The sequence below is a fragment of the Dermacentor andersoni genome, chromosome 8, assembly GCF_023375885.2.
Source record: "Dermacentor andersoni chromosome 8, qqDerAnde1_hic_scaffold, whole genome shotgun sequence".
Classification (NCBI taxonomy): domain Eukaryota; kingdom Metazoa; phylum Arthropoda; class Arachnida; order Ixodida; family Ixodidae; genus Dermacentor; species Dermacentor andersoni.
This window is the reverse complement of record NC_092821.1, coordinates 82,798,721-82,826,640: the sequence shown is the minus strand read 5'-3', so window position 1 is coordinate 82,826,640 and position 27,920 is coordinate 82,798,721. Positions and strand designations below refer to the sequence as shown.

At 47.5% G+C, this 27,920-nt stretch overlaps 1 protein-coding gene across 6 annotated transcripts in view; it reads right to left on the bottom strand.

The window, feature by feature from the left end:
- LOC129386736 (uncharacterized) overlaps positions 1–27,920 on the bottom strand; it is a 94,929-nt gene that overhangs the window by 43,876 nt on the left and 23,133 nt on the right. For all 6 annotated transcript variants that reach the window (XR_008614039.2, XM_055074903.2, XM_055074904.2 and 3 more), the window contains 2 exons: positions 24,729–24,844; positions 21,775–21,943 (listed from right to left, as the gene is read on the bottom strand). Coding sequence is in view for 5 of the 6 variants with exons in the window: in XM_055074903.2 (XP_054930878.1) it covers positions 21,775–21,943; positions 24,729–24,844 (285 nt within the window). In the remaining variant the exon portion in view is untranslated. The remainder of the gene's footprint in view (positions 1–21,774; positions 21,944–24,728; positions 24,845–27,920) is intronic.

Below are 27,920 nucleotides of genomic sequence, written 5' to 3'. Positions count from 1 at the left end.
AGCGCTGCTGTTTGCTCGGAAGGAAGGTCAGGGGCGATCATAGAAACATCGTCCGCAGGGGTCGAGTACGGAGGACTGGGTAACAAAGGTCCGTTGGTACTAAGAAAGGATTCAGAGGACAAAGAAAAAACCTCACACTCTTCCAAAAGAGTGATATGCGCTATAGCGATACCGTGTGACAGCACGTGCGATGAAAATACAAAATTGAGGATGGGCACGCGAGTGCAGTTTTCGCAGACCCAGAGTAGGGTGCTCGGCAGGGCAATATTGCGCGACACAGCCACGTCAGTAAGCGGCGACACGACGTACTCGACATCGGGCACAGGAGGAGAGGGCGTCAGGAGGACATTTGTAGCTACTTGTGGAGACAGCCTTGCAAACTCAGCAGAATATAAGCGGTATGAAGCACGAGTTGTGTCGGCAGGAAGCGGCAGATCCAACTGTACAACACCTGCGGAGCAGTCAATTTGGGCAGAGTTTTTCAAAAGGAAGTCGAGGCCGAGATTTAGGTCGTGCGGAGAGTGTTCAAGGACGATAAAGAGAACAATGGTGTAATGGCCCCCAATTGTCACACGTGCTGTGCACATTCCAAGGGCAGGTTAAGTACTCCCATCGGCGACTCGCACAGTACCCGGTGCGGCAGGTGTCAGAACCTTTTAGAGCCTTCGGCGGAGAGCAGCGCTCATAACTGAAAGCTGCGCTCCTGTATCAACGAGAAATCTAACAGGAACGCCGTCAACTTCAATGTCCAGTTGGTTTCCATTTGAAGGCAGGGTCAACAGAGGGTTTGTGGGCCGGGTCGGAGTTGCAGCTTCACCTCCGGGAGCTGCACCGCCTAGTTTCCCGAAGCGAACGACCGGTTGCAGAAGGGGACGAAGAGCGGTGAACGAGAGGCGAACGGGACCTACGACCTTGCGGAGACGGGGACCGGCTGGATCTTGGTGGAGCACTGTCAGCATTGATGTTCCTAGTCGTCGTATACGGCGACAAAGTGCGATTGTCTGGTACTTGGCGGTAGTGACTCGGAGACAACCACCGAGCAGGCGACGACCAGTGGTTGCGGCAATGACGGGCGATCTGTCATACCGGAGCAATTAAAACAGATGGGTTTATCATCCGCTGTGCACCAGTCAGTTGGGTTGCGACGGAGTGGCGGAAAGCTTTGCGTCTTTACTCCTTTATAATTGCATCCACAGTGGCACAATACTTACACATCAGTAGATTGAAGGCATCGTCTGCAATACCGTTCAGTATGTGAGGAATGTTGTCTGCCTCGGTCATGTTGTTATCAGCCTTGCGATAGAGGGCCAACGCATCCTGTATGTACATGGCATATGATTCTGTGGACGTCGGAGCGCGGCACGCAAGTTCATTTTTTGCTGCCAGCTGACGACCGACAGTTCTGCCAAACAGGTCTCGCATTTTTTTTCTTTGCAGACATCCCAGCTCGTTAGGTCAGCTTCGTGTGTGTCGTACCATTGCTTCGCAGTTCCTCTAAGATAAAATATCACGTTTGCTAGCATCATTGTTGGATCCCACCTGTTGTCACACACTCGCTCGTACATTGTAAGCCAGTCCTTGACGTAGGCGTTGTCCGTGCCACAAAATGTCCCTGGGTCCCACCAATAAGTGAGGATGACCCTCGGCACGGGCTGCTCAGGGGTTGTCGCTTGTGTCGGTTGATTTGCCATTGTGGTGGCAGGTAGATGACGTCCGCTGCAAAGTTCCGCGATTGTATACCGCACCTTCCACCAAAATGTTGCAGGAAGAAAGCAGGCCCACGAAAGTAAAATAATGTACATTTACAACTGAGGTATATGGCGGTCAGGCAACGGGCAGACTTCGTCTTCCTCTAGTCTAATTGAACTTCCTTCTCTTCACCGTAACAATATTATACTTCCCTATGTCAGCTGTCTTACACTTGTTGATTATCTTCGAAAGTTCGGCCACTTCTATTGTAGATCTGGGTTAGAGGCTTTCATACATTGGCGTTTCTTAATCAGATCTTTGGTCTCGTGCGATAGCGTACTGGTATCCTGTCTAACGGAGTTACCGCCGACTTCTCTTGCACACTCCTTAATGATGCCCATAGGATTGTTGTTCATTGTTTCAACACTAAGGTCATCTTCCTGAGTTAAATCCGATTACCTGCTCTGCAGCTTGATCCAGAATTCCTCCATTTTCCTTCTTACCGCGAACTCATTGAGCGGCTTCTTATGTACCAGTTTCTTCCGTTCGCTCCTCAAGTCTAGGCTAATTCGAGTTCTTACCATCCTATGGTCACTGCATTGCACCTTGCAGAGCACGTCCACATATTGGATGATGCCAGGGTTAGCGCCGAGTATATAAATTTCATTTCTAGTCTCGTTATTCGGGCTCCTCCACATCCGCTTTCACCTATCCCGCTTGCGGAAGCAGGTATTCATTATCCGCATGTTATTCTGTTCTGCAAAGTCTACTAATAACTCTCCCCAGCTATTCCTAGAGCCTATGCCATATTCCCCTACTGACTTGTCTCCTGCCTGCTTCTTGCCTATAGTGGTATTGAAGTCGCCCATCAGTATAGTGCATTTTGTTTTGACTTTAACCATTGCCGATTCCACGTCTTCATAGAAGCTTTCGACTTCCTGGTCATCATGACGGAATGTAGGGGAGTAGACCTGTACGACCTATAATTCGTACCTCTTATAAAGTTTCACAACAAGACCTGCCACCCTCTCTTTAATGTTATAGAATTCCTGTATGTGCCCAGCTATATTCTTATTAATCAGGAATCCGACTCCTAGTTCTCGTCTCTCCGCTAAACCTAGGTAGGAAAGGACGTGCCCGCTTTTTAGCACTGTATATGCTCCATTTGTCCTCCTAAGTTCACTGAGCCCTATCATATCCCATTTACCGCCCGCTAATTCCTCCAATAGCACTGCTAGACTCGCCTGACTAGATAACGTTCTGGCGTTAAGCGTTGCCAGGTTCAGGTTCCCATGGCGGCCTGTCCGGACCTCATATATATATATATTTACAACCCGGCATTGGTAGGGTGGGAATGCACCTACGAAACTTACGATGCTTTGTTTCCGACATTTCGACCGGGGTCCGGCCTTCATCAGAGAGTACACGCAACGTCAAGGCCTGTTTAAATACGTACATGGCATAGGGTGCCACCCCATGCGCTTAACCACTGCCAGGACACATAGCTGCTGTAAGGATCTTGCACACGTGAGTAATCGACATTATATTAAAAAAAAATTGGCGATCGGGAGGGTTGTTACAGGTTCGCATGAATATATATATATATATATATATATATATATATATATATATATATATTAGGGGCTGGACCAGCTTCCTAAGTCCCCCTCTCCCCCATATATATAAATGTATATATATATATGGGGGGAGAGGGGGACTTAGGAAGCTGGTCCAGCCCCTGCACCCCCCCCCCCCCCCCAGCACATATGAACAGTTGCCTCCTATGCTTAAGCTTGGCCGTCGGACAGGGACATCATAAGCGAGCAGACGCAACACAAGAAGCGGTTCCAGGTGAAAGTGTGAACAGAGTCAGTACACGCTGTACTGTATCTTGTCTGCTGGGGTGGCTGGAGTTGTTGCCACCATGCGCGACTTTTTTGTTCGTTTACACATTGTGGGCTTCGTTCCTGCAGTCAGAAGAAATGCTTGAAAAACATCGAGGAGGAAGGGGGGGGGAATCCTGATTTCATTGAAATAGTCCTAAATGTTTTGATAGGCTATCGCACAGTCGCCACACTCTAAAACAGTCGCATTCTTTGGGGTGCATAGTTTCCACATAACGATATTCGTCATCTCTCTTGCGTGCCCTTCCTTTCTTGAAAACGCTGCGCTCGTCACTTTCCTGCGGAGAATTCTCGTCATGCTCATAACGCGAATACCATTCTTGAATTGGAAGTACCGGGCTGGAAGAGTTAAAGAAAGGAAATGCGGGCAAGGCAGCTGACGATTATTGTTGTGTGGCAAATATACTCTTCAAAGGGTGCAACTGTTTTTAGAGTTTAGTGCGTTCAAATGACGGAGGAAGGGGAGCTGCGGTACAGATATTACATGTGATGTCTCATTAATAAAGCGTAGCGTGAAAGGTGTTTCTATTTGTCCCATGGTGAGATGCCGATTGGTCATTCTAGGATATATTGAACGTTACAAGTGTTTCTGCTCTAATGCTCTTCCTTTCCATTTCATTTATTTACCCTCAAAGCCTTTAGCCAAGGCCTCAACTTTGGCGGTACTTATATTGGGCACAACTTGCATCGAAGTATTCCGCATGACGAGCAACCTTTGAAGTTAGCTGAGTTAATTACGGAGGACGTGACATTATCTATTATGGTGGTGTCCCGTCTCTGTACCACTCGCCGAGGTTGGAAAACAATCTGGCGCATTTTGTCGCTGTGTAAGAGTGTGGTATGATGATTGCGTAGGATACGATTTATGTTCGGTGTTGAGCTGAATACCTGAGGACAAGGCTATCCTGTGAACCTAGAGGAGCTGGTTTGCTGTTCATAAGTGCATGATCATCAAAGTTGTCTACTTTTTGAATGGCGTCATTCATAAAAGGAGGAGGATAACACTGCATGGTCTGGTAAGTAGTTTGCATGTTGTTCAGAATTCGATGCAAAGCCACCTTTTTAGTGTATATCGACTTGAAACAATGAGCTTGATTTTACGACATTGCGGTTCTACAAAATTTTACATAGTTTCTGTGAAAATGTGAGTATCTGAAAGGTTTTTTTTGTAAACTGACATGACAACCTTGTTGTTGTGCAGACTTATAGCAACACCCAAAGAGGTGACTGCGGTAGCCAAACACGTAGTGGAAATTACATGATAGGATGGTCTGCATTGAACTAGAAATGAATTTCAATGACTCTTCCTCGCTATAGTACCAGATTACGAATACGTCGTCTATGAGTCATTAGTAACACATTGGTTTAGGACAGTATTGGTATAACACAGTCAAACACAGCTCTCGATAAACTCTGACTCCAGTATGTTCAAGGACATGTTGGCGCAATAGCGACTTATTTTAGCGCCCACTGATCTGCGGTTGACATGCCCAAAGTGCTTCCGATTAAATTCAAAATTATTTACCGTGAATACCAATTTTATATGTCAGTTTTATTGCCAATATAGTAATATGAAGTCAGTGACAATAAATCGATTCCTCAAACAACGACTTTGAAATGGCATGCACTACTGCGCTAATACAATCGGGATGCTGTTGATTTGTACATGTGGATACACCGTCCAGGGTCACTAAAGGGCTGCCTGTGGGCATACAAAGAACAATTGTCTGGGATAGGAAGGAAGTTGTGTCTTTTATGGAAGAAGATATTCAAGACGGAATTCATCTAATGAGGCCAGCTACGTAACTCGAAATTTTAAAAGCGCAAGCATTTCTATGCCTACCCAACGAGCAAACGCGGCCACCCATCCGTCACGTAGCAGGAATCGCTATAACAAAGTGACTGTATCAAACAAAATGATTTCGAAAAGGAAAACGTTGGTTGTGGTGAGTTTCGAACGTATCGACGCCCCGCTCAGAAGCGGAGTTGTTCGTTGGGCCATACACCCACACTTGCGCAAGGCAAATATATCCAAAGCACACGAACGTTGCGGCATTGACCGACATGCCCCCATCTATAATGGTTCGTCTACTTCACGTCGCGCAACACGCACAGATATGCAGTCTATGAGTTCATGAGGGTAATAAGGAGTTATGACGGGTTATACGGGTCTAATCGCTATTGACAATGGTTCGACGCACATGGATACGGTGCTAAAGATAGATAATGGCTTACGCAGGCCAAAACAATTACAGTAAGGGTCGGATGAATTCGTTAACACCGAAAACTGTCATTGAGGTTCGGTAAAAGTCGGGCCTGGTCAACTTATGCTGATAATGTTGGTTAAAATTGCTAACAATCGGCTCGAGCACGATAAGGCTGCTACCGCCCCATTAGAGTTTATAAGACTCTGATCAACTCCGGCAAGGTCGAAAACAACCGATTACGATTTATGATGGTCATAATTATTCTTACGAGGTTGATAACGACCGATAAGGGTTTATACTGGTCGGAACAAGTGTGACAAAATTGATAATGACACCGGGCTGCATGCAGATAAGCTAGTGGCAAAATGCTTAAGTATCCTTTAACAACTACGAGAGGTGTCTTTCGTGATTTTTTTCTCTGATAGTTCCTGTAGAAAAAGACGAATAAACGGAAGAGGTGGGCACAGCGAAGAGAAGAAGTTTGAACAATGAACACCTCTGTCTGGTTTCTTCGCGTCTCGTAAGTTTTATACATTTTGGTGCCGAAAACCTCCGTGCGGACTCGTTACCTTCATCGCACGTCTCCAAGGGCCTTCTACTCCACCGCTTCGCGCTGCACGCGGCGAGGAATGACTGGATAACGCATCGTTCATGATCGGCGTGGAGACCAGAGATCTATCAAGAGCTAATCGGATGGATCGCATCAAGACCAAGCGGTCGGCTGGACGAGCACAGAATACGAAGATTCTGCAGGAAGCACAATTGCGACTTACAGATCCTACCATGGACAAGCGCAAGCTTTCAGGTATTTTTGACCGTCTATCTGCTAAAAACAACGGGCTCTCGAAACCTAACGATGCACTCGAACAGGACATCGCCGACGAAGAGCTCGAAGCAGGATAAGTAACTGCTGCACAATATAACGATCCAGCTATCAGCATGCTTGCCTAGATTGAGTGCAAGATCAACGCTTTGGGACGCGTGGACAGTACAGTGGAGTCTGATCCTCAGAATGCAACGCCGACAGTTCCTGATGCTATGCCCAGAATTGGTCCAAGGCTACCGAATCTTGATATGCCGACATTTAAAGGGGACATTCACAAATGGGCTTCCTCTAGAAGCAGTTCGAGCAGACTGTTCATGTCAACAACGCTATATCTACTACGAAGAAGTTTTTCTTTTTATGGCATTAACTTGCCGGGTAAGCGGCAGTGGCCATTGCCGTTTTACCGACTTCTGAAGCTTGCTACTCAGACGCTGTGGAACTTCTCAAAGAACGTTTTGGTGATCGTGAAAGGATAGTGCAGCTCCACCTGACAGTCCTTCGCCATCCACTTCATGTCTGGAAGCGACGTACGCGGCCTCATGCAGCTGCATGATGCCGCGCAACTAAATATCCGCTGTCTGGCTGCACTACAAGTACCCACTCTCAGTTTCTCTGCAATGCTCATAGATGTTCTACAGAAGGCATTGCCATACGGGATCGTTCTTGCATATACGCCACGAAAGCGGACTCACACTTCACGTCAACATGGGCCTGATAAGAAACTGTCGGAGCCAGCACTGGCAGCTGCAACATCGGAAGCGGAGTTAAAAGAGCTGTTCATGTTCACACGTTTAGAGTTAGAAAGCAGAGAGCAGTGCAACACATTGTCACGGCGATCATTCGATGACCGTGCTGAAAGAACTCGAGGAAGCAGCACCGCTTCCATACTGCACAGTGCATCATACAGCTGGGGCGAGTGTTTCTTCTGTCGATCTAAGAAGGATAGTACACGCGCCTGCGACGTCAACCTATCAATTGCTTCCAAAAAAGAGAAGCTAGCTAAGGATAACCGCTGTTATAGATGTACATAACGAGGTCACCAGGCACGGTGCTGTCATGTCAAACTCACATGATCAGCTTGTCACGGAAGACGCGCCTCGAGTATGTGTGACGCGAACTACAGAAAGATACTACAGCGGAAACTCGACAAGAAGGTAAACTGGTGGAGACTGATGGAGTTACATACAAAGCTTATATTATGTTGTTCACATGTGCGACCACGATAGCTGTACACCTTGAATTGACGAATGGAATCTCTACATGCTCCTTCTTAGTAGCGTTGCGTAGGTTTTTGGCTCGCAGAGGAGTGCCTGCAACACTGTACTCTGATAATACTCTCGCATTTAAGAGAGCATCGCGAGACGTATGGGACATTTGGAACACCATGAAGAGCTCTCCTTTTGCATCTTCGATCTTGACGCATCGCACAGAATGGAAATTTATTACGCCAGGTGCACCTTGGTGGGTCGGCTGGTGGGAGAGACTTATCCGATCAGTCAAGTCATTTTTACGCAAAGTGCTGGGACAGAGCAAGCTCAATAGTGAACAAACCGAGACTGTACTGCTGCAGGTGGAGGCGGTTATCAATTCAACACCCCTAACCTATAGGTACACGGAAGCTAGAGAGCCCTCTCCACTATGTCTTGCTCACTTTCTGGTCGGGAGCTCATTGCTTGCCTCTCCAGAGCAAAGCCATTGTGACGACGAAGCTCGAAGTGCACAGGCTACGCGACGTGACATCAGCATGAAGTTGCGATACCACCAGGAGCTCGTGTGCTACCTGTGGATCCGATGGAAGAAAGAATACTTCCTCGAGCTGCGCGCACTTCACCTCTACCCATCGCATTCTAGTAGCAGTCTGCAAGTAGATGATGTAGTACTCATCGAGGAATCTAACATCTCTAGAGGTATTTGGTGACTGGGACGAGTCGTGGACGTCTTCCCTGGTCAAGTGGCATAATCCGAGCCTGCCATGTGAAAGCTCAAGAGGGCAAGCTTATAGGAAGACCAGTGCAGGAATGGCAAAACTTGAATTGGACAACGCTACTCGGGGGCGGGAGTATGTAGAAAAAGACGAATAAACGGAGGAGGCAGGGCACTGGGAAGAGAAGAAGTTGGAACAATGAGTAGCTCTTTGACCGGTTTCTTCGCGTCTCGCAAGTTTTGTACAGTTCCTATACCACACTAGGTCGACCCAGATTACTTTTCTTGGTTTTACGTTTGGTAAAAGATAAAACTTGTTTGTGCTATGGCTCAGACAAAGCAGGGATTTGGCAATGACCTCACGGATCCTGTTTTCTTTTAGAAGCTTACTGAGGGTCCTCCGAGCGACTTCTTTAAATGCGGAAGTGCCAGCTATGTCTACCCGTTTCGAAAACATGGTGTTCTCTAGCTGGCGATCGGCTTCGTTTAGGTCGCCCTTGGTATGTATAAATACAATGGCGCCTCCTTCATCCACCGGCTTATAACTTCATATGTGTCTGCTAACTTTGAGGTTTCTTAATTCTGTATAATGCGAAAGTATTAAAGGGTCATGAGGCGGAAAATTCTACCTTCTCGGCGTGACAAATGATAGCCCAAAAAGGCAACGAACCCTCAACCTTGGGGGGAGTTGAACCCACGACCTTTGGTGATAATGAAGGCTACGAATGTCCACCTTTAGAGGAAGTCAAACCCAGAACCATTGGGGCTAGCAAGAGCGAAGTTAATGAAGCCACAGTTATAGAATACAGAGTTAATCCACTCGCACCCACGACCATGGGTGGTAGCCGAACTCACGACGTAAGGTGTAGGATATAGCTAGGTTAAGTACGGCACAGCAGATTGCAATAGATTTAATACACCGAAACAAATCACCTTTGGTGTGAGACGAACCCATGACATTTCGTGTTAAGACGAATTTCATTAAGGTACAGTTAATTAGGATATAATTAATGAAGGTACTATAACCCACGACCTTTAGTTGTCATCGACCCTAGGACAATTGGTGTCGAGGCGCAGTGAATTAAGGTATAGTTGATTAAGGTACTGAACCCACAACCTCTGCGGGGAGTCAAAGGCTCGCTCTTTGGTTGCAGTCCAACAAGCCGACCTTATGTCTTGCCATAATGTCTAAGCATCGCGCGGTGGTCGCAGTGCTTTCACTTTCATCGCGTACGGATAAGAAAGTTAGAGAGCGAGATAACTTTATTTGGAATCTGGCGACTGGGTTGCCCGGGCCTGGAGCGGCCTAGATGGCCACTGGGAGCTGCTGCTCCTTGAATTTTTCTTTTTGGGTGATGTTTCTGTGGCAGGGCATTTTCTATCTAATCTCCGACATTAACTTCTGCTGAACTGCCTTAATGTACAGTCGCGGACAGAATATTATGGACCATGAAATCTAAGAAAAAGCGGAATATCTCCGCAACCTCACAACGAAATCTGGTATTTGCATTTTGGACCTCGACTAGAATATGCTAACAACGTTGTCATGGGCAGTTTTACTGGTTACTGCTACAGGCTGCTCGGGAATTGAACGTTTTCGGAGATCCCGTGGTCGATTTTATTCTGTCCGCGACTGTACATGTCGAGAGTGACATGTATTATCAACAAGCAAGAGAGAGGTTTCCAGGAATGCCGACATATTTCGTCCACCAATAAATACGACTACATTTCCTGTCTTTTTATGCATTTTAGAACAGTTATGCATGGTATGGGGGGTTATATATAGCATGTTTATAAATGTATATGAATATTTCCTCTCGTTTTATTACAGATGCTTCTCGTTGTTCTGTTATGATGACGTTAATTACTTCCCTTTGTCGCATAAATGCGTCATTTATCAATTATTTAAATACATGGAAAGACTTCGTATAGAAAACAGTTTACCCACAAGCACAATGGGAACCATCTGTGCAAGGAATGCAATGAAAGGCAGTTCCCGGAACTCATAGGTTGGTGGGGATTACAGTACTGGTGTGAAATAACAAAGTGGGGGTGTATTGCTTCTGTTTGTGGGCCCACAAAATTTGTCGAATATTCAAACAAACAACAACAGAAACTTAAATCTTATGTTATCAATCTTATCAATTAAATCTGATCTTGTCAATCTTATCAATTAAATCTTATCTTTTGCCTTTTTTAGATGCGCCTGCAGTTGTATTAGTTTATTAAACACATGATCCAAATAATTGCCTCCTTGAAACACGCACAAACATACACATACTCACTGATACAATATGCCGCTATATATATATATATATATTATGGCAAAGAACTACGACACGGCTGTGGACGGCACGATGGACGCGGACAAGAAGACGCAACAGCGTAGGCTTAGCCCGTCACACCAGGAACAGCGTCTAGCCCGAGCCCCACTTCAGTAGCATTGGCGATACGGCTGCGGCGCTCTGCACGGCGCACTTCCTTACAACTTCCGCCCTCGCTGAAGACGGAGCCGCACAGGAGGCCTAAGGCGTCGTGAGGACGAAGGGCTCGTGATACGGCTTGAGCCGATCTACGTGCACAGTTTCGCGGCCTCGGCGACGCAGGTCCGTAGGGGGCGTCAGAGGTTCGATGACGTAGTTCACCGGAGAACTTTGCTGTAGAACCCGGTAGGGCACATGGTATCGGGATACAAACTTGGAAGAGAGGCCTGGTGTCGAAGTAGGAGGCACCCACAACCAAACGAGAGCGTCAGGCGAAAACTGGTGGTGGGGCCGCCCGTCGTCATGACGAAATTTCTGTAGGGTTTGTTCTTGCGTGTAAGGGAGCGAGCTAGTTGCCGACAATCTTCTGCATACCGGGCGGCTTCGGAAACAGGTGTACCCTCTGATAAGTCGGGACGGTAAGGAAGAATATTGTCAATGGGAAATGGTGGTTCGCGGCCATATAGAAGAAAGAAGGGAGAAAAGCCCGTAGTTGACTGGGGTGCCGTATTGCAGGCGTACATGACATAGGGAAGGATGATGTCCCAGTTGGCGTGGTTGGAGGCGACATACATCGAAAGCATGTCGCCGAGAGTTCGGTAAAAGCGTTCTGTAAATCCGTTTGTTTGCGGGTGATATGCAGTGGTACAGCGATGAATAATGCGGCATTCAGCGAGAAGTTCTTGAATGACATCGGCGAGAAAGACGCGGCCACGGTCGCTCAGGAGTTCGCGGGGCGCGCCGTGACGTAGGACGAAGCGTTGAAGGAGGAAGGAGGCAACGTCACGAGCCGTCGCTGCTGGCAGAGCGGCCGTTTCTGCATATCTCGAGAGGTGGTCAACAGCTAGAATGACCCAGCGATTGCCAGCAGCTGTGTATGGCAGAGGCCCGTAGAGGTCTATCCCAACCCGGTCAAAGGGTCGCGAAGGGCACGGCAAAGGTTGCATTGGTCCAGAAGGGCGGCAAGGATCAGGCTTCCGTCGTTGACATTCTGTGCAAGAGCGACTGTACTTTTGCACAAATGTGTACATACCACGCCAATAAAACCTATGACGTAGTCTGGTGTAGGTCTTAAAGAGACCAGCGTGTGCGCACTGAGGGTCGGCGTGGAAAGCGGCGCATACATCAGTGCGGAGCTGCGGGGGTATTACAAGCACCCATTTGCGGCCGTCGGAACTGTAGTTACGGCGATAGACAATTCCGTCGAAGACGGCGAAGTGCGAAGCTTGTCGGCGTAACGCTCGGGATGGTGGGCGTGTAGGTGAATTGGAGATGTAATCTATCAAAGATAAAATCCAGGAGTCCTTGCGCTGCTCCAAAGTCATGTCGACAGAAGTGAATGGAAGTGGGTCGTCTAGGACGGACACACTGACAATGTCGGCGTGGACAGGCGAGCGCGAAGGAGCATCGGCATCGGCGTGCTTCTTGCCTGAGCGATAGACAACCCGGATATCGTTCTCTTGGAGCCTCAGTGCCCACCGGGCTAGGCGGCCGCCGGGATCCTTGAGAGTCGACAACCAGCAAAGTGCGTGGTGATCGGTAACGACATGGAAGGACCGGCCGTACAGGTATGGGCGAAATTTTGTGGTGGCCCAGATGATCGCGAGTCATTCTTTTTCCGTGACGGAATAGTTCCCTTCAGCTTTCGTCAGAGTGCGGCTCGCGTAAGCAACAACATATTCTTGGCAGCCGGGCTTTCGCTGGGCGAGCACAGCGCCAAGACCAACACTGCAAGCATCCGTATGGATTTCCGTGGGAACAGCTGGATTGAAATGGCACAGTATCGGTGGTGTTGTGAGCAGGCGACGTAGCGTTGCGAAGGCATCATCGCAAGTCGGGCACACCACGGAAAGATTGGGGTCTCCCCGAAACATCTCGGTCAGAGGTGCCATAATCGAAGCGAAATTTCGAATAAAGCGGCGGAAGTACGAGCAGAGGCCAATGAAACTGCGCAAGTCTTTTAGAGACGTTGGCCTCGGGAATTCTTTAACAGCACGGAGCTTAGCGGCATCAGGGAGAATGCCGTCCTTCGACACGACATGTCCGAGAATTGTCAGCTTGCGTGCCCCAAAGTGACATTTTTTCAAATTTAGTTGGAGGCCAGCGTCACTGAGACAGCGTAAAACCTGCTACAAGCGATGAAGGTGAGTAGGAAAATCTGGTGCGAACACTACAACATCATCCAAGTAACACAAGCACGTGTTCCATTTGAGGCCTCGAAGAATAGTGTCCATCATCCGCTCTAAAGTCGCGGGCGCGTTGCAAAGTCCGAATGGCATTACACGAAATTCGTATAAGCCATCTGGTGTGATGAAAGCAGTTTTAGGCTTATCTTCTGCAGCCATAGGCACCTGCCAATAACCAGAGCGTAGATCGAGGGAGGAAAAGAACTCTGCGCCTTGTAAGCTGTCGAGGGCGTCGTCAATCCGCGGCAATGGATAAACATCCTTTCGGGTTATTTTGTTTAGGCGGCGGTAATCCACGCAAAATCGGATGGAGCCATCCTTCTTTTTAACTAAAACAACTGGCGATGCCCATGGGCTGTCGGACGGTTCAATGACACCACGCTTTAGCATGTGACCTACTTGCTCATCAATGACGCGTCGTTCTGTCGACGAGACGCGTTAGGGTCGCTGCCGTAGCGATGAGTGAGAACCGGTGTCAATACGGTGACATACAGTCGCCGTTCGGCCCAGAGAAGTGCTATGACTGTCAAAAGCAGGGTGAAATTTCTCGAGGAGACGGAGAAGGTCATGGCATTGTGTGGGGCTTAAGCCGTTGTCGATGACGTGGCTGAAAACGTCTTCAGGCGATGCGGCAGGTGCGGGACTACAGTAGAGGGTGTTGACCTCTGACGATCCAACAGGAAGTTCCGACGTGGTAATGGTGTTGTAAGGCTCCACAGTGCCGAGAGATTCACCGCGAAGCAACGCAATCGAGAATGGGAAGTGGTGTATAGGAAGGTGAGTAGCACCAGCTTGATGGCTAAGCAGCGCAGTTGGGAGTGGTGAGAGGTGGCGGTGAACGAAAGCAGTCGAAGGCGTGAAGAGTACGGTAGAGTCGGAGGCCACGGAACAGGATACAGGTGCCAGAACGGATGCGTGCAGAGGTATATGGATGTCGTCAGTGAGGGACAACTTGGTGCAGGAAAGCGAAACGTCATCAGATATGGCATTGCCAAGCGAAGAGAAGGCGACTTCTGCACAAGAGCAGTGAATAACAGCTTGGTGACGGGAGAGAAAGTCCCAACCTAAAATTATATCGTGGGAACAGTGGGGAAGAACGACGAACTCGACTGTGTAGACGACTCCTTGAATTTCAAGTCTGGCGGTGCACGCAGCCACCGGCTGGACGTGCTGTGCTGTGCCTGTGCGGAGTAAAGAACCGAAGAAAGGCTTCGTGACTTTTCGTATTGAGCAGCATAGTCTTTCGGCAATTACAGATATGGCGGCACCTGTGTCAATGAGGGCAAGCACAGAGACACCTTCAACAGCGACATCAATAACGTGTGGCGGCGAAAGAAGAGGGCTTGAGCGTTGTGACGATGACGCAGTTCTTGCCTCGGGAACTGCGCCACTTAGTTTTCTGTGTCAGCGGTAGAGGGACGTCGACGCATCGGGGAGAGCAAGCAACGACAAGGAGGAGAACGGCGGTTGGAAACTGGGCGAAGGCTTGGGTGGGGAAGGGGTAAATTGCGGTCTGGAGCGTTAGACAAAGGATGGTCGTACGCGACTGTGCATAGGTCGTCACGTGGATGAAGTGGACGGCGGCGGCACAGGCGTGCAACGTGCCCGGGAATACCGCACGAATAGCAGATGGGCCGATTGTCCGGTGTGCGCCAGGGATTAATTACTCGACGGGCTGGACGTCGTGGCGGCGTGGGAGTAAAAACAGGGCTAGGCATCGGAGGCGGAGCCCGGAAAGTCGGCGGTCGAGGCCGTGCGACGGCGTCGGCGTAAGTCAATGGGGCGGTGAGTTGAGGCGCCCGTTCCAGAGGAAGGACCTCGGACACTTGCTCTTCTATAGCATTTCGTAGGGTCGGACTGAGGGACGAACTTGAGTCCGGCGGGTTGGAGATGAGGGAGAGCTGGCGAGCTACTTCTTCCCGGACGAAAGCCTTGATCTGCGAGAGGGGGGTGGAATCTTGAATAGGGGAGGTCAAGCCGGACAACGATTCGTGATGGGGAACAGGATGGCGAGTGAGGATGCCTTCACGGCGGAGCTCGTCATAGCTTTGGCACAGTTCAATAACTTGTGCAACAGTAGAGGAGCTCTTTGAAATGAGCATCTGAAATGCGTCCTCATCGATACCCTTCATTATATGCTTGATTTTATTGCCCTGATTCATGGATGCACCGACGCGTTTACAGGGATCGATGACATCTTCGATGTAGCTGGTAAAAGTCTCACCGGGCTGCTGAGAGCGCGACTGCAAGCGCTGTTCGGCACGAAGCTTTTGAACAGCAGGGCGGCCGAAGACCTCGCTGAACTTTGTTTTGAACACCGTCCAGCTAGGGACTTCGCTTTCGTGGTTCCGAAACCAGAAGTGGGCAATTCCGGTGAGGTGAAAAGGGACGGTGGTCAGTTTCGTGATGTCATCCCATTTGTTGTTCAGACTGACGCGTTCGTATGATGAGAGCCAGTCATGAACGTCGTGGTCGTCAGTGCCGCTGAAGATGGGAGGGTCCCGCTGACGGAGTGTGCCGGGGCATACGGAGGACTGGGGAGCAGGTAGTGGTAAGCTCGTGGCGCTTGCGGTGGTCTCATGATGGCAGGAAGAGTCCGGCTGCGCAATTCCAGGATGACAGGAGACCCAGCAAACCTCCACCAATTATGGCAAAGAACTACGACACGGCTGTGGACGGCACGATGGACGCGGACAAGGAGATGCAACAGCGTAGGCTTAGCCAGGCACACCAGGAACAGCGTCTAGCCCGAGCCCCACTTCAGTGCCATTGGCGATCCGGCTGCGGCACTCTGCACGGCGCACTTCTTCTTCCTTACAATATATATATATATATATATATATATATATATATATATATATATATATATATATATATATATATGTCCAATACAGGACGAAGACCGCTGCCAGCCATCTTTCCAATCTGCCTTTTTTATTGTGCTGTGGTGCCACCGTGGTGGGCACCGGGAGAAACAAAATGCGCGGCGTCGGTGCCACCATAATGTCCCACGGCCGCCCGGGCTTCATCTTCACAGCGACTTGCTTTGGTGGCACAGTCTATGCGGGCCGACGGCTAGAAGCTTTGCGTGCGCCGCGTTCTCACCGCTCAGTTTGTGTTGAAACAACAGACAGCACGAAGGTCACTTTGCTCTCTACTTCTGCCGCGATTACTCAGGCCAGCGTTTTGACAGGGAGTGTCCGCAGTCATTGAGTGTGAAGTGTTCATGTTTGCCTGCGCGCGCTGACACCATGCTAGGTAACTTACGTATTAAGCAAATGTTTACAAATGTGCCGCCCGTTCCTGTGGCTGCTGCATACGGTGCGGCTGCGCGAGCCCTGCCTTGAATACTATTAGCGATGCGGACACTGTAAGCGTCCTGGCGCACCGAGGCCCGATAGCGCCGTGTGCGCTATAGCACTCATGCGCTTGCGCGTGATACGTTGCATTCCAAGGTGTTTTTCCACATGTCTACAGGTACAAAAATTAAAAAAAACATTTCTGAATGTCTAGTGCGTGATACTATTTCTTTGTAACATTCATTTTGAAAAAATTCAATGCAACTGAGCGGTAGCTGCACTGAACTGTAAAACAGATTCGACGTGAACGTTGAAAAATAATTCTTGCTTTGTGGAAATAATTTTGCATCCGAGGACTGCCTGTATTTCTATGAATCCGTACTTCTTTCATTCAACTTGGTGATGACGAGTTAAGAAATTGAGCAAATTTGGTTTCTACAGCATCATACCCAGCAGGTGCGTTGAGGTAGCTGGAGTCGAAGGCAGACGAATAAGCGGCCTCGATCTGAAGCCGGACGATCCTGGTAACATCGCCAGTGTTGTTGGGATGAGGAGCGTCGGCACAGGAAGGTGCCGCGGGGTTGTTGGGCAGACGGGCAAACTGCTGGTCGATACGTCGGCTTTTAGCGAGTTCCAGGCGGCGGCACTTTTTTATAACTGCATCCACCGTCGCCACGTTGTTGAAAATGAGGAAGTTGAAGGCGTCATTGACAATGCCTTTGAGGATGTGGGAAATCTTGTCTGACTCGGTCATGTGTGCGTCAGCTTTGCGGCACAGAGCCAAGACGTCCTGAATTTACGTGACGTAGGGCTCTGTTGACGTCTGCACACGGCCGGACAACGCTTTCTGCTCGACAAGTTGGTGACCGTAGGTGTTGCAGAACAAGTCTCGAAGCTTTAGCTTAAGCGAATTCTAACTGGTGAGCTCATCTTCGGGCGTCCGAAACCAAACTCGAGATGTGCCACCGAGGTAAAAGACTACGTTGGCGAGCATGATAGTAGGGTCCCACCGGTTGTTGCGGCTGACGTGTTCGTACAGGCTGATACAATCGTCGACGTCTTCCCAATCTTTGCCCGAGAATATGCCAGGATCACAGGGAGCGGGGAGAGCGATGTAGGTCGTCGAAGTGGCAGCAGGAGTCGGAGCCGGCTGAGTCGAGTGGTCGTCGCCGGGAGCCACGACGGAAGGCTCGACGTACCGTCCACTGCGAAGCTCTGTGACGAGGTACAGGGAACATCCACCTCCACCAGATATGTTACGTAGGAAGACGCAGACGAAAAGCTATATGCAAGCATATTTACAAGGAAATACGCCGCACTTCGCCAAGAGGCAACAGCCCGCGCTAGCCTCTAATCGTCGTCGTCGTCTTCACACTGATCGCCTCTTCGTCATCGCAAATACTGTTCCGTAGCAATACAGAGACCAAGTGCTTTCACTTAGTGTCCTGTCGGCAGTGGGTGTTATCCCATCAGCTGAGTGGTTAACAGCTTAAAGAATGAACCCAGCAAAAGCTGCTCACAGAAGAGGTCTTTATTTTGTTTACGTAAAGCCTATTGTATAAATGCAGTCTCAATGTCAACAAGCGGAAGCATGGGTAATATATCTAGAGAGTGTCACTTGCGCTGGTGCTGAATTATCTATTCTGTACGGATTCGCTGACTCTTAGCTCAATGAAAAAATGTTTTATATCAACTGAGGCACAGCAAAATACAAACAGTTGCGACTATGACCCAAAAAACAAGCAAGGTTCCGCATATCTATGGAGGAAGAAATACACAAACACACCCAACATGAACACGTTTGAATCTGTGGCCAATTCTTTTTTAAATATATTGGCTAAAACAATTCCAAACGTTTTCTATTTCTACAACTTTGAACACATCTCTATCGGGTCCTCTCTACCTTCAGTATGAAACGCCCAGAATTTAGAGCAGTTTAGCTTAAAATAATTTCGCGAATTTTGAAAATTTTTGGTGCCCGTTTCCACGCCGGCGGCGCCACCGCCGCCAAATCAAAAATGGTGTGCCGTGCGTCACCGCTGAAGACCAGAAACGACTACCACGCCACCGCCGGTCGAAACCGACACGGTGCGCTCCTCTACTTACGGTGGAGTTCGCGGCCTCTCTTCCGGTTGCTCAGCTACAGTGTACTATATAGCTACACGCATTTTTCTTGTGGCGACTGAGAAGTAGGAGACACACTTTCGCACTGAACTCCACGGCAAGCGCGCAATTTCCGACACTCGAACGAAATGTCATCGTTACGTTCTCTCGCAACGAGCTACGATTCTGACCTTGCCTAGAAGGTGTACAGCTCCGGAAGCAGACGACCTGTTCCAGTCAGATGATCGCGCTAGGGCAGGCTAGCCGCACGCCTGGAGCCACGTCAGCCGCAGAGACCAATCAGAGAGCGCGGTTTTCCTCAGCAAGCAGAACAGAGCAGCACCATCAGGCTAGTCGCGATACGCCGTGGCGACCGAGTTATCTACGCTACGCAGCAGAGGCAGCCACGTGCAAATGTAGCAAGTTCGTTTTGGGCACGACAGGGATCGTGTGCGCCCTCGCGCTCCTGCTGCACAAGCCTAACCGATCTGAAGCGCTATCAATCACTCCATACAAAGCGACGTCTGTCACGGCGTCTCACCCGGGGCTACAAGGCGTGAGCGCGCCCCGGCAAGCGCACGTGTGGTCTACCTTTAGGTTCGCTGTGGTTCGAGGCTAGTTGAGTGTTCAAAACCGATATACACGAGAGAGACCGGTGTCTACGACACCAATAAGCAGTCTGGTAGACGTTTAGCCACTCAACGGGCGGCCCCGGCCGAACGTGAGCTGACGATAATCGATGTCTTCCGCAACTACGTATTTCTAACTGAAAGTCGAAACGCAGGTTATCGCTTATTTTTAATTTCTTATTAGGGGCGTCAAAATGGTTGTGGACGCTTAAGCTTCGCCATTAAAGGGAGAACGCGATAGCATTCAAAGATCCCTGATTGCTTCGCACGCTTCCCAGACTCTGGAGCAGATGCAAACGTAAAGTTAACCCGGAAACGCTGGCCGCGAACGCTGTGCACGAAGGCGGGCTTTCTGGTAGAAACACAGCATCTGACGTTTGCCGCAATGCGACGGAGGCGAACGCCACCTGGGTGTGTTGCTAGGAACCAGGCGCGCCGCTCTGTGGCCCCCGAAATACTCACGCACCGGCGCGCGGAAATGGCGGATGCTGTGGCCTGTCCAGCAATCGGGTTTCTACGAGTTTTGGCACAACAAAATTACATTTTCTCGCATAGTAAAATTACAGCCTGACGCTATCATGTCCACAGGTTGTGTGTACGTCATACTTTACAATTTTTATACGTATTTTTGCTTGAGCAATTCAGTTATTTCAGCAGCTGCCTTGCTCCGCATGGAGAGCATGGGTATGGCTGGTTCGAAAATCTTTCAGGGGGAACGACGAGCGACGCCAGACGCAGGACGAGGGACGCCGGTGCCGCATTTTTCGCGACATGGGTTCCTTCAAGCTGTAGAGTTCTGTCGAGTTATTAAATGACATAGGAACAATACGAAGAAGCGCACTCATCCAAAAAAAGGTTCTTGAATGGCGGCAGCTTTTTGTCAACAGCAGCCGAGTATCGGAATCTGTTATTTGACAATATATGACAGCCGAAAAAGTGTGAGGAGAGGCTTCTGTTTAAGAGAGGCCGTTTTAGAGAAAAAGGTGATTTCGTGCTCCCGTTGTGAGCGCCAGGTGCCACGGCAGTGTGCACAATTTGGCTGATATACTCAGCGCAGGGTGTGATATCAGCAAAATCTATTTTTGCACCAAGCCCCAGAGATGGTCCAGAGCAGCTTTATGTTTTCAAAGAACGACGGTTTTCCTTCCGCCTCATATCCAGCACTATCTATGTGCGCTGGCTGCATTACCACTTACGGCGGTTCTCGTCGAGCGAGTGTTTCAAGACGCCTATAGCGACAAAGTGTTGTTCCAGCTGGGAAACGGCAGTTGCCTTGCCTGAGTCCTTGCGCCAACATTCCCGCCATATCCTCAGCGTACTTATTTAAGGGAAACTTTTGTTGCCTCGGTCTGAATGCAATACTATTTCTTTGGCTCTTCGAGCCATTTTTGTGTTTGATTGAAGGTTGGTGGTCGGACAGGCCGCCATTGGAATATGAACCTGGCAACGTTTAACGTTAGAACGTTATCTAGTGAGGCGAGTCTAGCAGTGCTATTGGAGGAATTAAAGGGCAGTAAAGGGGATATAATAGGGCTCAGTGAAGTTAGGAGGCCAAAAGAAGCATATACAGTGCTAAAAAGCAGGCACGTCCTGTGCTACCGGGGCTTAGCAGAGAGACGATAACTAGGAGTCGGATTCCTGATTAATAAGAACATAGGTGGTAACATGCAGGAATTCTATAGCATTAACGAGAGGGTGACATGTCTTGTTGTGAACCTAATAAGAGGTACAAAATTAAGGTTGTACAGGTCTACGCCCCTACATCTAGTCATGATGACCAGGAAGTCGAAAGCTTCTATGAAGACGTGGAATCGGCGATGGGTAAAGTCAAAACAAGATACAGTATACTGATGGGCGATTTCAATGCCAGGGTAGGCAAGAAGCAGGCCGGAGACAAGTCAGTGGGGGAATATGGCATAGGCTCTAGGAATAGCAGAGGAGAGTTATTAGCAGAGTTTGCAGAACAGAATAATATGCGAATAATGAATACCTAAGCGATCTCTACCTTTGATTATCCCACGGAGCATTCACCGTCCTTGCCACCGTCCTCTGGGGCGGTGACAAGAAAGGAGAATAGCCGTCGGCTTCCACGCTGCCACTCGCGCAGTTTTTGTCAAAACACTACCTTGCCTAAATGTACAATCCGTTATAGTATCACTAACGGCGTGCCTGTCCACGGCTCAGGGACCTCACTTACAAAGCTTGGCATGCGTAGCGGCTCTATGCCTTCGGCTGGCCGCCTTTTCTGACCACATATTGATTGGTGGCAATTCACTCTGGCGAAATAATATAGCGCAACCGCTGTTTGGGAACACCGCCACTATTCACTAGCATGTATTAAATTAATAAGAAACGCCAGCTTGATATGCTCACTGCAACAAAAATGAAGAGCATTTTTTCTATAGCCAAGTATATTTCTTTAGGGTATTGCCTAACATTGCTAATTATGGTTGGTGGTTACCGCGCACTTTTATTTTGCGCCAACATTCTCTGCAATTGGTAGGTGTTACATGCTATGTACTTACGAGTGTATGATAGTAGGGGGCGGGCTTGTTACTGTTATACAACAGACTCGCGTCCAAATTAAGCAGATTGGGCGCAAATACATAGCATTGGTAGGCGAATCCTTTGAACTTGTTCTCTTGGTACGAAAGATGTCCAAGCACGACAATCATGTCCGGTGAGAAGACAGACCTTTAAACGAGCAGGAGAGTATGGTATTAGTTGCCATTGGAAATTGTTGATCATTTTTGTAGCAGCTACTTATCAACTATTTACAGAAGTGAAAGTCACACGCTCAATTCCAAATTCAATGCAACGCCCGATTTCAAAAGAAAAGAAACACAATTTGATAATTGCGAGGCCCTCAAAAAAAAATAAGACCAACCTCCCAGCGGCGATGACGTTTAGTAATATTTTTAATGTAATTCGAAACGCGTCAAAACGTAAGCACATATACCTAGTACGTGGATTAATTTGCTTATTGGTCCGCAAATAAACAGTTGAAGTGCAGTGGCGATTTGCGAACAAATCGCTAACCATCACTTCGTTCTTTGTTTCCTTTTTTTATTTCTGAGGAACCTATGGTAACCCTCTTACTTACGTCCGAGAAGCGCGTCTTACATGAGAGTGTTATATCGTGGGAAGCTTAGTGTACAGGCCATGGGACAGGATGCAAAAGACTACGTGGTATCTTAAGTGTTCTGCCAAAATAGCATTCAAGCAACGATAGTGGTACTCTGTTTGGAATGCCGCATTCTAACCTTTAAACTAGCAAGCATCAGCTGCACTCGCCGCAGTTTTCAGTACCGATGTTGCAAAAGCCGAGTCGTGCTTGTCCAGATTACACTTTGCGCATTGTTTCCCGGGGACGAGCCGCGCGCTTGTGCTCTGCTGTCGCGTTGCATTCGTGTTCTTGTTCTTTTTTGGTGATTGAACATATTCTTTGATGCTTTCTACTGCTTCGGCCATCGTCACCATTAGTTTTTGTCGAATCTGGAAAATTGTGTTCAAAAACTTGTGCAATAAAAATGGGCAAATTGCTCCCTGAGTAAAACGAGGTTTGGTCATCCATCTAGCGTTCTTAGCGCAATTTTTTTGCCAAGCAAAATGCCGCGAACTAAAAAAAGAAAGGAACCGTGGTTTGGATAGTTATCGTGCATCACCTCCCCTTGAAATAAAATAAAAGCTTTCTGCCGCGGGAGAAAGTGCCTGTGACCGCGAAATAATTGTAGAGATCAATATGGCTTTTGAGAAGCTGCCGTGCGTCATAGGCCGGGCACTCCTATTCTTACTGACGTGACGCTTGATGTCTCGCTGGCAGATCATGCGCAGTGAGTGTAAGTTGATCGCACGCACGCGAAGCATTCTGCAAGGATCTCCTTTTTCAACGAGCTCTTTGTGTCGATAGCGCGTCAGATGGAGCAACAGACGAGGACGAGCATCGTCCTGGCTTAGCTAGTTCTGTAAAAGGAGCCTTCAAATATGCTAAACCTAATAGTGCGCCTTAAAACACTATGCGTTGAGATAACGGCAAAACGCATCTTTGGTCCCACGAGCCAGACCCGCATAGGCCTTCGCCCACTGCAACAATTCCCACAAAGATTCGCATTACGTAGACGTCAATTGTAGTTGAGTTTTCCATTCATTTTGTTTCTCCAGGTGGATGCCATAACAACGCTTTTTTTTCAAGAAGCACTCTATTTTTATTCAGCTTGCTGTAATAAAAATTAAAGAAGAATATTGAGAGCCTGGAGTGATTTATTTCACTGCATTCGTGCCAACTTTGTTTGAAAATAAAAGCTTGAAGCCATTACAAAGAAACAAAACTTGCGGTACAGAATATTACAAAATCCTTTCTGTGGGGCAGGCATAATCAACGCCAAGGAATGCAGCTAAGAAAAAAGTTACTCATGAGGTTAACAAAAACATTTCATGTTCTCCATTTTACATCATCTGCTATGCAGAGACCAGACGCATTCATGGTATAGTATTATCAACAATAACCCTAAACTCGTGGCTCATCTAAAGGAACGAAAACACCGCTTCTGCTTTACATAACCCACGTAGTACTTTTACCAAGGATTCTCGCCAGACAGATCTTTGCAAAAGTATCTCCAATTATTCATATCTTTCTCCCACACTGGTGCATTATTAGTATTGTGAACTGTCCAACGGCCTCCAAAGCTTTTAACCGTTTGTTATTCTGTAACTTCTGCAAGGAATCACAATGAAGTGCAAGAAATAGGTCTACAGTGAATGACCGAAGGGCAATCTCATATTTCAGTGCGTAGTAAGCGTACGCCTTCACTCAACTACTTGATTTTGTAGATAAGCTTCTACCTGATATCTTTACGTCATCGATGTGCAGCTTGACGCCAAGATTAGGCACCCCCATTTCATTGATGCAGTAAGCTGCAAATGTTCTAGCTCATCCCAAGTGATGCACTAAACTTGTCTTAAATTAAATTACGGGCATACTCACACGGCTTTTAAAAATCAAACATCCGAAAAAAGAACTTCATTCAGTTGATGTTAAATTTAAAAAAAAATGACTTTGGCACGTTCGCCGAAATTTCGCTTTGAACATTTTATTTTTGATGATCCTGTGCATTATGATTAAGATGCTCAAAATGTATATAATCGCAAAAGTGGCAATAAGCGGTAGACAAAGGATTTAAGCCTAATTGATGTCAGTTGTTGCGTGGCAGTACCTCGGCCAGCCAATGAATTTCCCGAGTGTCTGTGTCACAGATTTTACGTGAGTTTACTCATTCACTTTGAACATATTAGCACAGCGGTGTAGTACATGCCGTACTCTGGGCGGTGCATAACAACATAATATTTTATTCCTTATGTGTCGGCTAATGCCCGTTATCGTCAGAATTCCTGTTAAGAGTTCCTAACATAATGTGCACTTTGCAGGATGTAAGAACGGCACCTGTAATTTTAATTCATGACGTAAGACTGCGGCACTTACTTCGTTTGGAGGCCGATAGTTTCACAGGCTTTATGACCCCATAAGGCATATATTCCGAGAAATGTATACGATGCCACCCTTTTTACTGAGGAAGGCTGGGAGAACTGGGCCGCTGCCTGCAAGATATATATATAGATATATATAAAAGAATGTTCTACTCCGGCAAGATCCTTCAAATTGGGCAGTGTCTTATTCAGCTGCATGTTAAACCCCTTCCATAACAGTATGCAATGTTTTCTACTTTTCTCAAAAGTAACTATAAATAGATTAAATAAAATATTCTTCGTGGATATTACGTTTAATGTATATCAAACGGTATAATTGTAGTTATTTCGTGTTCTTGCCATAAGCATTATAGGAAAGTGGCCCTGATGTGAAATGGGACACTGTCATCAATGGCGATTAGAAGCAAAGAATGAGGGCTTTTCGATTAAACGAAACTAAATCAGAATTCACAAGGATGTCAACTATAGCAACAATGTGCTGCATCTTTGTCTTTGGGTTCATGGCAACAAAAGCATTTTCAGCCATGCCATAAAATGAAGAGATGGTTACTTCGCCCTAGTTGACGGAGATGCTGCTCCTGTAGTGTAACAACATCCGGTAAAGAAAATAAAATCGGGTCCTTCACACTGCTAACATACCAGTCAGCGATGAAAACAGACTTCGAAAGTCACTGTGTAACCAAGTTTCATTCTAGTCTCAGGAGGACGTTGTAGTAAATTGACGCACTAACGTTGTTCACAAGGTGTGGCAATGATCTAAACTCGGAATTGCATGAAAGAAATAAATCAACATTTTTAAAAACGTCCTCAAAACAAGTGCACCCACGAAATTCTCGGACAGCGATTTCGTCACTCCTGCATAATGAGCGATATTTCATCATCATCATCACCATCATCTTCATCATCATCATCATCAGCCTGATTACGCCCACTGCAGGGCAAAGGCCTCTCCCATACTTCTCCAACTACCCCGGTCATGTACTAATTGTGGCCATGTTGACCCTCCAAACTTCCTAATCTCATCTGCCCACCTAACTTTCTGTCGCCCCCTGCTACGCTTCCCTTGCCTCGGAATCCAGTCCATAACCCTTAATGACCATCGGTTATCTTCCCTCCTCATTACATGTCCTGCCCATGCCCATTTCTTTTTCTTGATTTCAACTAAGATGTCATTAAGGCGCGTTTGTTCCCTCACCCAATCTGCTCTTTTCTTATCCCTTAACGTTGCACCTATCATTCTTCTTTCCATAGCTCGTTGCGTCGTCCTCAATTTAAGTAGAACCGTTTTCGTAAGCCTCCAGGTTTCTGCCCCGTACGTGAGTACCGGTAAGACACAGCTGTTATACACTTTTCTCTTGAGGAATAATGACAACCTGCTGTTCATGATCTGCGAATGCCTGCCAAACGCACCCCAGCCCATTCTTATTCTTCTGATTATTTCACTCTCATGATCCGGATCAGCAGTCACTACTTGTCCTAAGTAGATTTATTCTCTTACCACTTCCAGTGCCTCGCTACCTATGGTAAACTGCTGTTCCCTTCCTAGACTGTTAAACATTACTTTAGTTTTCTGCAGATTAATTTTTAGTCCCACCCTTCTGCTCTGCCTCTCCAGGTCAGTGAGCATGCATTGCAGTTCGTCCCCTGAGTTACTAAGCAAGGCAATATCATCAGCGAAGCGCAAGTTACTAAGGTATTCTCCATTTACTCTTATCCCCAATTCTTCCCAGTCCCGGTCTCTGAATACCTCCTGTAAACACGCTGTGAATAGCATTGGAGAGATCGTATCTCCCTGCCTGACGCCTTTCTTTATTCGGATTTTCTTGCTTTCTTTATGGAGGACTACAGTGGCTGTGGAGCCGCTATAGATATCTTTCAGTATTTTTACATACGGCTCGTCTACACCCTGATTCCGCAATGCCTCCATGACTGCTGAGGTTTCGACTGAATCAAACGCTTTCTCTTAATCAATGAAAGCTATATATAATGGTTGGTTATATTCCGCACATTTCTCTATCACCTGATTGATAGTGTGAATATGATCTATTGTTGAGTAGCCTTTCCGGAATCCTGCCTGGTCCTTTGGTTGACGGAAGTCTAAGGCATTCCGGATTCTATTTGCAATTACCTTAGTAAATACTTTGTAGGCAACGGACAGTAAGCTGATCGGTCTATAATTTTTCAAGTCTTTGGCGTCGCCTTTCTTATGGATTAGGATTATGTTAGCGTTCTTCCAAGATTCCGGTACGCTTGAGGTCTTGAGGCATTGAGTATACAGGGTGGCCAGTTTTTCTAGAACAATCTGCCCACCATCCTTCAACAAATCTGCTGTTACCTCATCCTCCCCAGCTGCCTTCCCCCTTTGCATAGCTCCCAAGGCTTTCTTTACTTCTTCCGGCGTTACTGGTGGGATATCGAATTCCTCTAGACAATTCTCTCTTCCATTATCATCGTGGGTGCCACTCCTACTGTATAAATCTCTATAGAACTCCTCAGCCACTTGAACTATCTCATCCATATTAGTAATGATATTGCCGGCTTTGTCTCTTAACGGATACATCTGATTCTTGCCAATTCCTAGTTTCTTCTTCACTGCTTTTAGGCTTCCTCCGTTCCTGAGAGCTTGTTCAATTCTATCCATATTCTACTTCCTTATGTCAGCTGTCTTACGCTTGTTGATTAACTTCGAAAGTTCAGCCAGTTCTATTCTAGCTGTAGGGTTAGAGGCTTTCATACATTGGCATTTCTTTATCAAATCTTTCGTCTCCTGCGATAGCTTACTGGTATCCTGTCTAACGGAGTTACCACCGACTTCTGTTGCACACTCCTTAATGATGCCCACAAGATTGTCGTTCATTGTTTCAACACTAAGGTCCTCTTCGTGACTTAAAGCCGAATACCTGTTCTGTAGCTTGATCTGGAATTCCTCTATTTTCCCTCTTACCGCTAACTTATTGATCGGCTTCTTATGTACCAGTTTCTTCCGTTCCCTCCTCAGGTCTAGGCTAATTCGAGCTCTTAGCATCCTGTGGTCACTGCAGCGCACCTTACCGAGCACGTCCACATCTTGTATGATGCCAGGGTTAGCGCAGAGTATGAAGTCTATTTCATTTCTAGTCTCGCCGTTCGGGCTCCTCCATGTCCACTTTCGGCTATTCCGCTTGCGGAAGAAGGTATTCATTATCCG